Consider the following 12528-nt stretch of genomic DNA (forward strand, 5'->3'; position numbering starts at 1 on the left):
CCATCATCACCCCTCATCCCCCCAACCCATCACCACCCTCACCCCCCACATCATCCCCCCAACCCACCACCACCCTCACCCCACATCACCACCCTCCCCCCCCCCCCCATCCCATCCCATCATCACCCCCCCAACCCCCCATCATCACCCCAACCCACCACCACCACCTCACCCCACCCCACCCCCCAATCCCATCACCCCCCCATCATCACCCCAACCCTCCACCACCACCCTCCCCCCCCCATCATCACCCCAACCCACCACCACCACCTCACCCCACCTCCCAATCCCCTCACCCCCATCATCACCCCAACCCACCACCCTCACCCCCCCCATCATCACCCCATCCCACCACCGCCCTCATCACCCCTCACCCCATCATCACCCCAACCCACCACCTCACCCCCTCATCACCCCACCATCATCACCACCCTCACCACCCCCATCATCACCCCAACCCTCCACCACCCTCCCCCCCCCCAATCCCCTCACCCCATCCCATCCCATCACCACCACCCTCGTCCCTCCATCATCACCACCCTCACCCCCACCACCACCCTCATCACCCCCTGCCCCCCACCACCCTCATCACCCCCCTCCATCATCACCACCCTCACCCCCCATCATCACCCCAACCCACCACCCTCACCCCCACCCTCATCACCCCTCACCCCCCAATCCCCTCACCCCCTCATCACCACCCATCATCACCCCTCACCCCCATCCCACCACCTCACCCCCCCATCATCATCACCCCCCCATCATCATCACCCTCACCCCCCCCCCCCATCATCCCCTCACCCTCCCCCCCCATATTCTGGTCATAAAACAATCAGGGGCTTGAGAGGAGATCCGATTGACTTGACTCTTGGCCTCGCTCCTTTTCCGGAGCAGCCTCCTGTTTGCCACCTCTTTGTGAGGGCACAGCTGAGACCATAGAGTCCCTGATTTGGGAAGCTATAGGTTGGATGCAGAATCCTTGAACATTGGAGCCTCTCTGCAGTAACACAGTGAAGCAAAACTCAGGCTTCAATGCAGACCGCATGACCAGTAAAGTCTTCTGAAGATGTTTCTTACTTATAGTTCCTTAAATGTATACAGTAGAAAGCATTGTTTTTCATGACATAGTCTTGAGAAGTAACTTTTTTTATGGATTGTTAATAGAGGAGCTGGACAAGAGGTGGGAAGATCATGCATCATTGTGGAGTTCAAAGGAAGAAAAATCATGGTATGATTTTATAACTGCAAAAGTGGCTTCAGGATCGCTAGTTGACTAGAGTTATTGGTCCCCAGTAAAAACCATTGATCTGCTAACACAAAGTAGAAATTAAACATTTATTGCAAATTTTACATAGAAATTTTTGGACCTGTACAGGAAAAGTCCTGTAAGTCTATTCTGGTGTGCGTTTGTTGATGTGGAACATGTAGATTGAAAAATCTGGCTTGCTGACTTGCTCCTCTTATCAGTAGGTTAGTAGCGGGTTGAAGCAAGAAAAGTTTGGCTGCCAATGAACTACTTCAGTCTGACATGATGGTGCAATCAGACAATAGTAGAACCCGCAGCCTTACGTGAACATGAATAAACAACTAAATACAAACTTGAAATGGTGGCAGTGTGGTCAAATTAAAGAGATTTGTTTCATATTATAAAGTTCCAGTTTGTGTAATGTGTGTATCTGGTTGCACATTAACAGCATGCTCAAATGGATGCCTTTTGATTTTTCTCCATCTGAATTTCATTTTACACAGTTGGATTGTGGGATACATCCTGGACTGGAGGGAATGGATGCTCTTCCGTACATTGATTTGATTGACCCAGCAGAGATCGACCTTCTCCTTATAAGTCAGTAAGTAAAACTGCTTCCTCTCTCAAAGTTTAGAAATTACAAAATTGATTCAAAAAGAGAATTCCAGCAAACTTTCTTTATGCTTTCCTTATACAAAGAAATACTTTCCCAGACCCAATCACCATGCTCCAATTCAAATATACTTCTGGGTTACTTTAGATGCAGTTGAATAACAGATGATTATATAGACTGAGGTACCAATATGGTACATAATAATTTGTTAAACAAATCATTGAAGTACAGTGCTTTTGAGAACTAGTTTTAAGTTTTGGGATTCAGCTATAACGAAAATGCAGTTGACCTATTCACAGGTTTAAACAAAAAGCCTTGTAGACACACTGGAACAGAAGTAGGCCATTCACAATTCAGTTAGATCATGGCTGATCTGTACCTTGAATCCATTTACCCTCTTTGTTCCATATTCCTTGAGACCCTTACCTAATAAGAATCTATCGATCTCGTTCTTGAAAATTTCAATTGTCCCAGCATCTTGACATTGTAGTTGTTCTTAAGCTAATTTAAGGGTTAAGTCATGGCAGGAGATCCCAGCGCCGTGTCATGTTCCTCTTGTGGGATGTGGGAATTCAGGGCTCCTTCCTGTATCCCTGATTCCTTCACCTGCGGGAAGTGTGTCCAGCTGCAGCTATTGTTTGACCGCTTGACGGCTCTGGAGCTGCGGATGGACTCACTTTGGAGCATCCGCGATGCTGAGAAAGTCGTGGATAGCACGTTCAGTGAGTTGGTCACACCGCAGATAAAAATTACTGAGGGAGATAGTGAATGGGTGACCAACAGACAGAGGAAGAGTAGGAAGGCAGTGCAGGGGTCCCCTGCGGTCATCTCCCTCCAAAACAGGTATACCGTTTTGGATACTGTTGGCGGAGATGGCTCACCAGGGGAAGGTGGCAGTGGCCAGGTTCATGGCACCGTGGCTGGCTCTGCTGCACAGGAGGGCAGGAAAAAGAGTGGCAGAGCTATAGTGATAGGGGACTCGATTGTAAGGGGAATAGACAGGCGTTTCTGCGGACGCAACCGAGACTCCAGGATGGTATGTTGCCTCCCTGGTGCAAGGGTCAAGGATGTCTCGGAGCGGCTGCAGGACATTCTGGAGGGGGAGGGTGAACAGCCAGTTGTCGTGGTGCATATAGGCACCAACGATATAGGTAAAAAACAGGATGAGGTCCTACAAGCTGAATTTAGGGAGTTAGGAGTTAAACTAAAGAGTAGGACCTCAAAGGTAGTAATCTCAGGATTGCTACCAGTGCCACGGGTTAGTCAGAGTAGGAATGACAGGATAGCTAAGATGAATACGTGGCTTGAGAGATGGTGCAAGCTGGAGGGATTCAAATTCCTGGGCCATTGGAACCGGTTCTGGGGGAGGTGGGACCAGTACAAATTGGACGGTCTGCATCTGGGCAGGACTGGAACCAATGTCCTAGGGGGAGTGTTTGCCAGTGCTGTTGGGGAGGGTTTAAACTAATGTGGCAGGGGGATGGGAACCGATGCAGGAAGTCAGTGGGAAATAAAGTGGTGACAGAAACAAAAGGCAGTAAGGGAGAGTGTACAGAACATGACCGGACAGATGGTCTGAGAAAGCAGGGCAAAGACCAAGGGAAGTCTAGATTAAACTGCATTTATTTCAATGCAAGAAGTCTGATGGGCAAGGCAGATGAACTCAGGGCATGGATGGGTACATGGGACTGGGATGTTATAGCTATTACTGAAACATGGCTAAGGGAGGGGCAGGACTGGCAGCTCAATGTTCCAGGGTACAGATGCTATAGGAAAGATAGAGCAGGAGGTAAGAGAGGAGGGGGAGTTGCGTTCTTGATTAGGGAGAACATCACGGCAGTAGTGAGAGGGGATATATCCGAGGGTTCGCCCACTGAGTCCATATGGGTAGAACTGAAAAATAAGAAGGGAGAGATCACTTTGATAGGATTGTACTACAGACCCCCAAATAGTCAACGGGAAATTGAGGAGCAAATATGTAAGGAGATTACAGACAGCTGCAAGAAAAATAGGGTGGTAATAGTAGGGGACTTTAACTTTCCCAACATTGACTGGGACAGCCATAGCATTAGGGGCTTGGATGGAGAGAAATTTGTTGAGTGTATTCAGGAGGAATTTCTCATTCAGTATGTGGATGGCCCGACTAGAGAGGGGGCAAAACTTGACCTCCTCTTGGGAAATAAGGAAGGGCAGGTGACAGAAGTGTTAGTGAGGGATCACTTTGGGACCAGTGATCATAATTCCATTAGTTTTAAGATAGCTATGGAGAAGGATAGGTCTGGCCCAAAAGTTAAAATTCTAAATTGGGGAAAGGCCAATTTTGATGGTATTAGACAGGAACTTTCAGAAGTTGATTGGGAGAGTCTGTTGGCAGGCAAAGGGACGTCTGGTAAGTGGGAGGCTTTCAAAAGTGTGTTAACCAGGGTTCAGGGTAAGCACATTCCTTATAAAGTGAAGGGCAAGGCTGGTAGAAGTAGGGAACCTTGGATGACTCGGGAGATTGAGGCACTAGTCAAAAATAAGAAGGAGGCATATGACATGCATAGGCAGCTGGGATCAAGTGGATCCCTTGAAGAGTATAGAGATTGCCGGAGTAGAGTTAAGAGAGAAATCAGGAGGGCAAAAAGGGGATATGAGATTGCTTTGGCAGATCAGGCAAAGGTGAATCCAAAGAGCTTCTACAAATACATAAAGGGCAAAAGGGTAACTAGGGAGAGAGTAGGGCCTCTTAAGGATCAACAAGGTCATCTAAGTGCGGAACCACAAGAGATGGGTGAGATCCTGAATGAATATTTCACATCGGTATTTACGGTTGAGAAAGGCATGGATGTTAGGGAACTTGGGGAAATAAATAGTGATGTCTTGAGGAGTGTACATATTACAGAGAGGGAGGTGCTGGAAGTCTTAACGCGCATCAAGGTAGATAAATCTCCGGGACCTGATGAAATGTATCCCAGGACGTTATGGGAGGTCAGGGAGGAAATTGCGGGTCCCCTAGCAGAGATATTTGAATCATCCACCGCTACAGGTGAGGTGCCTGAAGATTGGAGGGTAGCAAATGTTGTGCCTTTGTTTAAGAAGGGCGGCAGGGAAAAGCCTGGGAACTACAGACCAGTGAGCCTGACATCTGTAGTGGGTAAGTTGTTCGAGGGTATTCTGAGGGACAGGATCTACAGGCATTTGGAGAGGCAGGGACTGATTAGGAACAGTCAGCATGGTTTTGTGAGAGGAAAATCATGTCTCACGAATTTGATTGAGTTTTTTGAAGGGGTAACCAAGAAGATAGATGAGGGCTGTGCAGTAGACGTGGTCTACATGGACTTCAGCAAAGCATTTGACAAGGTACCGCATGGTAGGTTGTTACATAAGGTTAAATCTCATGGGATCCAAGGTGAGGTAGCCAATTGGATACAAAATTGGCTTGACGACAGAAGACAGAGGGTGGTTGTCGAGGGTTGTTTTTCAAACTGGATGCCTGTGTCCAGCGGTGTGCCTCAGGGATCGGTGCTGGGTCCGCTGTTATTTGTTATTTATATTAATGATTTGGATGAGAATTTAGGAGGCATGGTTAGTAAGTTTGCAGATGACACCAAGATTGGTGGCATTGTGGACAGTGAAGAAGGTTATCTAGGATTGCAACGGGATCTTGATAAATTGGGCCAGTGGGCCGATGAATGGCAGATGGAGTTTAATTTAGATAAATGTGAGGTGATGCATTTTGGTAGATCGAATCGGGCCAGGACCTACTCCGTTAATGGTAGGGCGTTGGGGAGAGTTATAGAACAAAGAGATCTAGGAGTACAGATTCATAGCTCCTTGAAAGTGGAGTCACAGGTGGATAGGGTGGTGAAGAAGGCATTCAGCATGCTTGGTTTCATTGGTCAGAACATTGAATGCAGGAGTTGGGATGTCTTGTTGAAGTTGTACAGGGCATTGGTGAGGCCACACTTGGAGTACTGTGTACAGTTCTGGTCACCCTATTATAGAAAGGATATTATTAAACTAGAAAGAGTGCAGAAAAGATTTACTAGGATGCTACCGGGACTTGATGGTTTGACTTACAGGGAGAGGTTAGACAGACTGGGACTTTATTCCCTGGAGAGTAGGAGGTTAAGGGGTGATCTTATAGAAGTCTATAAAATAATGAGGGGCATAGATAAGGTCGATAGTCAAAATCTTTTCCCAAAGGTAGGGGAGTCTATAACGAGGGGGCACAGATTTAAGGTGAGAGGGGAGAGATACAAAAGGATCCAGAGGGGCAATTTTTTCACTCAAAGGGTGGTGAGTGTCTGGAACGAGCTGCCAGAGGCAGTAGTAGAGGCGGGTACAATTTTGTCTTTTAAAAAGCATTTGGACAGTTACATGGGTAAGATGGGTATCGAGGGATATGGGCCAAGTGCAGGCAATTGGGACTAGCTTAGTGGTATAAACTGGGCGACATGGACATGTTGGGCCGAAGGGCCTGTTTCCATGTTGTAACTTCTATGATTCTATGATTCTATGATCCACAGTTTTTGGGGGAGAGAATTCCACATTTCCACTACCCTTTGTGCAGAAAAAGTGCTTCCGGATTTCACTTCTAAATGGTCTAGCTCTAATTTCAAGATTGTGGCCCTCGTTCTGGATATCCCCATCAGAGGAAATAGTTTCTTTGTATCTACCCTATCGATTCACTTCATAAAGGAAGAAGGAAGACTCACATTTTAAACACCTCGATTAGATCACCCCTCAACCTTCTACACTCAAAGAACAGAAACCAAGTTTATGCAACCTGTCCTCATAATTTAAGCCTTTAAACCCTGGTATCATTCTGATTAATCTGAGCGCACCCCCTTCAAGGCCAATATATCTTTGGTTCGATGCCAAAAACTGAACACAGTACTCCAGATGAAGTCTGCCCAAGGCTGTGCACAATTGAAGCATAACGTCCTCACTTTTGTATTCCAACGCCCTTGAGATAAAGGCCAGTACTCCATTAGGCTTTTTGATTACCTTTTGTACCCATGCACTAGCTTTTAGTGATTTGTGTGCACAGGCATCTAAATCACTTTGCTCCTCCGCAGTCCCTAGTCTGTTGTGATTAAGAACATTTTTCAATTTGCCTGTCTCAGATCCAGTGTGGATGACCTCTCACTTCCCCACATTGAACTCTGCCATAATTTTGCCCACTCACTTAGTCTGTCTATGTCCCTTTGTAACTTCTTCCTCCCATCCATGCAAATTACTGTGCTTCCCAATGTAGTGTCATCTGCAAACTTGGATATACCACTCTCTATTCCTTCATACAAGTCATTTAATTTATGGTGAAAAGCTTAGGCCCCAGTACAGATCCCTGGGAAACACCACTTGTCAAATCCCGCCAATCCGAGAATGTTCCTTTTATTCCTACTCTCTGTCTCCTACCTCCCAACCGATTACTGAACACTGAGACAAGGTTACCTGCAATTTCATGCGTTCTAATTTTTGTTAACCTCTTCTTAAATGCCGTCTGGAAGTGCTACCTTAGCTATCCAGATAGGCTTAAAGAGCTGGGTCTGTACACTTTAGAGAAGCGTTGGCTCAGAGACGATTTGATTGAGGATTATAAAATAATGAAGGGACTAGATTGTGTTTACATGGACAAATTATTTCAACTGGATAGGTTGAGGAGGACCAGGAGTCATGCTCACAATTTCCATAAGGGCAGAACTAGGTTAGATGTTTGGTGATTCTTTTCCTAGTTAATAGTAGACCTGCGGAGCAGGTTGCTAGCTTGAGCAATGAACGCTGATTTGCTATACACATTCAAGAGAGAGGTGGAGCTGTTTTTGGTTGGGCGGTGATCACACTGTACAAGAGGTAGCTATCCTGTATTATAAGTCAGGGTCAGTGTGGTCTCCTGGACTGAGAGGAATTTTACAGATTTTTTTCCCCCTAATTGGCCTGGATTTTTATCTGATTTTTTGCCTCCCACAAGAGATTCTGTGGCTCCGGGTATGTGTTGTGATGCACAAGGTATTAAAACCGTATGGGATAGGCTAAATGGACCAGTTGGTCTTTTCCTGTCTGACATTTTTGTATGTGTGTTCGTACCTTAAGCTGTGTTGGTCTGTCAGCTCCACACCACAGGGAGTATTTTAGCATCTATATGCTAAACATTTTAGAAAATCTTTTAGTGATGTGAGTGATATAAGAAGTCAGATATACATTTGTTAAAGTAAATAAATATATAGCTCGGTTCATGATTCACAACAATAGCTTTTTTTTTGCAAGCAAAGACTATAAATGTGACTGTCTTTATACGTGTATAATTTTTTTGTTGTAATTCAATTTTCTTTACCAGTTTCCATTTAGATCACTGCGGTGCACTTCCATGGTTCCTGCAAAAGACTAGTTTTAAAGGCAGAACATTTATGACTCATGCTACAAAAGCTATATATCGCTGGCTATTGTCTGATTACGTCAAGGTCAGGTGAGTGGAAGCTTCTGTTTTTCAGATTTAACTTTTTTCTTCATGCTAAATGAATCGTACTCTACCCAAACTTTTCCCTTTGTAGTATGGATTTTTCAGCTGCCTTTGCTGACAGTTAACCCATAATTCCTGAATACGAAGAGTACTTTTTTACATCACCACATCCCAAAAGCCTCCTGTATAAAATACTGAAAATTGACATAAATATATACACACACCCATCTCTTGTCTTCCTCCTTTCCCAGTTGCATTTCTATACAAATGAATCACTCCATCCTTACCTTCCAGAGAGCATCGTGTGTTCTTTAGTTCTTTACAGAAAAGAGGATATTTTTGAATTTGGATCCCAAATCCTCATTAACTTAAGAGTCAAATCTTTTTAATTTGATCACATTGCCACCATTTCAAGTGTGTATTTAGCTCTTGATTTGCGTGCATGAGTTCGTGTAGGGCTACAGTTCCGCGAGCGCTGCCAGTGAGTATGTGGGAAGGTTCAATATCACATGCACTTCCAGGCCTTAGAATTCATGAAGCTCATTGCAAAGTTCCATTTTCAAGTATTGTTTTGATTCATGTGAGCTCTTGATATTACAGTAGATCCACTGGTTCTTAACATACGTTTTATTTGTACGTTAAGTAATATCTCAGCAGATGATATGCTGTACACAGAATCGGACCTAGAAGAAAGTATGGATAAGATTGAAACCATCAACTTTCATGAGGTGAAGGAAGTGGCGGGTATCAAATTCTGGTGTTACCACGCAGGCCACGTCCTGGGAGCAGCTATGTTCATGATTGAAATAGCTGGGGTGAAGGTACGTAAAAAAATTTACGGGTGACAAAATGCCAAAAACACATAACAGATATTTTAAGTGCCTGAAAGAAAAATGATGGGTTAGCTTTTCTGATGTGATCTTTCATCAGAACCTCTGTCTTGTATTGAGTTTTTATATAGTACTAGTCGATCTTCTGTGGTTTTGCACATGGGTTGTTGGGTTCAAGTGCTATCTTCAGGTCAAGCTGGATTAGAGGGTGGGGGGGATAATTGGACCAAGGCAGAAGAAGTGGGAAGGAGGGGAGTTAGGGGGAGAGGGGCAGGAGCAGAAGTGAAGGAGGACAAGGGGCAGTGGGGGTCAGAAAAGTTCTTCTGTGAGATGGGGTATGGCCAGTTTTGGTATATGGCATTATGGTGTTACTAACATTAGCAAATGCTTGACATGGAAAACATCTAACAGAGCACCGCTACAGGTGTTACAGATAAATGTGAATGTTTTCGTATTGGGATTTAACACAGGACCAGGTTTACACAGGAATTTTCAATGCATCTTGAAATGGAATGTTGTGACCCACCTACCATTTTTAATATATAATAGATTTAGCTCATAATACCTGGACAGAAATGTTTGCATTGTTTCGATGTCTTCAAATTTCAGTAACTTTCAATGTTATCTTATGTTTATCATTAACTGCTCCCATGCAGATTTTGTATACTGGAGATTTTTCACGACAGGAGGATAGACACTTAATGGCAGCTGAGATTCCCAGTGTCAGACCTGATATTCTTATAATAGTAAGTTGCTTTTGTGTTTCAAGCAGATTGTAATAATATCATCACTAGCAATGAAGTGTGTGCTCAGGTGTGTGTGATGAATAATTACTCCACGTTTTTAACCAAACGGTAGCAGAAAGTATAGAAAACAAAATAATAACATCAGTAAATTTTGAATCTCATTTCTGGTCCACTGAAATGTGTGTGTGGATGTTTAGAAGAGAAAGGAAATTATTAAATTATAATGCATAGAAATCATTATTTGTTTTTTTAAAAAGTTGTGATGCATTTGTTCTTCAGGAAAAAAAAAATCACCTCTATTGCATATTGTCTCAAGGTGCTACATGAGCAGCTCCATTAGCCTTTGCTCTTTCTCTCCTGGAAGAACAATAATAATGTGGGATTTCTAAAATTCATGCTTGAAGTCTTTTGTGGTTGGCTTGACTGTAAAACATTATGTCACAATGCTCTGTAAATAATGAGTAGCCAAATAGTCAATCTCAGGAATTTAAGCAGCTTTAGTAAGAATAAACTTATATACCAATTTTGCTACTTATGCGGTCAGTCTGTTTTTTTAGGCATTGTTTTGTCTATATCGACTTATGTAACAGAATTCCGCTGAGTTTTTGTTTCTGGTACAAAATGCAACCCTGGGCTGAAGACTCGTTACTGTTTCCTTAATATAGTAATTCTAATAATCTTTCTCATGCAGGAATCCACATATGGTACTCACATCCATGAGAAACGCGAGGAGCGTGAAGCTCGATTCTGTAACACTGTACATGATATTGTAAACCGAGGGGGACGCTGCCTCATTCCTGTCTTTGCCCTAGGCCGTGCACAAGAGCTGCTACTGATTTTAGGTAAATGTTGCTGCAAATCTGTGATTTGTCTCTCCATCCTTGTTTTTTTTAGTAAATTAAAACAAATATGTGGAGGCATTACAGGGTGAAGTTGAGGACATCTGTAACAAGGGCAGATGCCTCATGTAATTAATGTTGATGGTTGCTGGGAGCATAAAGACTTGAGAAATTGTACTGTAGGCTAATGCAGGCGTCAGCAACCCTAGTTGAACAAATGGTGACTATCTGTGCATTTGTTTACTAACCAAAGACAATTCTAGAAGAGAAAACCGTGAAAAAAAATCATCAGTAGGTGTGTAAGATATTTAGATATTATTGGCTGATTTTTGCTTTCCAATCTATTTACAAAAACTGTTTAAAATGTTGACTGGGATTGGAAGGGGACAATTATGGTAAAGTAGTATATTCCAACTTCATGCTTAACATCAAGACACTGCAATGCAAGACTGAGTTGCAAGATTGAGTATTTGAACAAGGGCTGTACTCGCAGTTTCCTACTTGGTATGGCAATGATCTCATTGGGGCTGTCTTAGGAAGCACAATGGAACAGTGAGAGCCCCAATTAAAATCACAAATTACATCCTTTTTGACTGACCATGGTGCATTGACCTCTCTGTTGTCTTTTGCATGATCGACCACAGAATTGTCCTCCAACGCCTCTTTTCTATTGTCCAACTCAGTGGGAGAGTTCTCACTTGGTTCCGCTCTTATTTATCCAATAGTAGCCAAGACATCTCCAGCAATGGCTTTCCTTCTTGCTCTCCCACCATTACCTCTGGAGTCCTCCAAAGATCTATCCTTGGCCCCCTCCTCTTCCGCATCTGCATGTGTTGCCTTTGGCAACATCATCCGAAGACATGGGGGCTAACTTCCACACACACATTGACAATAGCCAGCTCTACCTTTCTCGGCCCCTCCACTGCCTTTGTGTTGTCAGACTGCTTGTCCAGCATCCGGTCTGGGATGAGAAACGTGTCCTCCAATTAAACATTGGGAAGAATTCAAGCCATCGGTTTTTGCTCCCAACACACATTTCGTACTCTTGACAACAATTCTGTCCCCCTCCCCATCCACTATCTCAAGTTGAATCAGGCTGTTTGCAGTCTTGACGTCCTTTTCTACTCCGAGCTGATCATCTGATCCCATATCCTCCCCATCACAAAGATTGCCTATTTCCACCTCCATAACATCACCTACCGCTGCCCATCTGCTGCTGAAACCCTTACCTATGCCTTTGTCACCTTCAGATTATTCCTGTGCTTTCCCGGCTGGGCTCCTATTCTCCACGTTCTGTAAACTTCAGCTCATCCAACTGCTCGTATCCTATCCCGCACCAAATCCTGCTCACCAATCACTCTGGTCCTTGCTAACCTACTTTGGCTCTCAGTCCCCCAGTGCCTCCAATCTAAAATTGTCATCCTTGTGTTTAAATCCCTTCATGACCTTGCTGCTCTCTACTTCTGTAGCCTCCTCCAACCCTATAGCTCCCCTAGAACTGTCCGTTCTTTCTATTCTGGCCTAGTTACATCGAAACTACAGCACAAAAACAGGCCATTCGGCCCAACTGGTCTATGCCGGCATTTATGCTCTACATGAGCCACCTCCCTCTCTACTTCATCTAATCCTATCGGGATACCCGTCTATTCCTTTCTCCCTCATGTGCTTATCTAACTTCCCTTAAATGCATCTATGCTATTTGTCTCAACTACTCCTTGTGGAGCGCATTCCACATTCTTGCCACTCTGGGTAAAGAAGTTTCTCCTGAATTCTCTATTAGATTTATTAGCAACTATTTTATATTTATGA

The 12528-nt window shown here is 44.1% G+C and overlaps 1 protein-coding gene across 1 annotated transcript in view; it reads left to right on the forward strand.

Annotated features, from left to right (window-relative positions):
- Positions 1-12528, forward strand: part of cpsf3 (cleavage and polyadenylation specific factor 3) — a 30790-nt gene that overhangs the window by 376 nt on the left and 17886 nt on the right. Inside the window, exons 2-7 of the mRNA XM_067984244.1 lie at positions 1165-1228; positions 1750-1847; positions 8182-8310; positions 8948-9125; positions 9791-9880; positions 10572-10722. Of these exons, the coding sequence (XP_067840345.1) occupies positions 1165-1228; positions 1750-1847; positions 8182-8310; positions 8948-9125; positions 9791-9880; positions 10572-10722 (710 nt within the window). The remainder of the gene's footprint in view (positions 1-1164; positions 1229-1749; positions 1848-8181; positions 8311-8947; positions 9126-9790; positions 9881-10571; positions 10723-12528) is intronic.

Source organism: Heptranchias perlo, chromosome 5 (genome assembly GCF_035084215.1).
Source record: "Heptranchias perlo isolate sHepPer1 chromosome 5, sHepPer1.hap1, whole genome shotgun sequence".
Lineage (NCBI taxonomy): Eukaryota > Metazoa > Chordata > Chondrichthyes > Hexanchiformes > Hexanchidae > Heptranchias > Heptranchias perlo.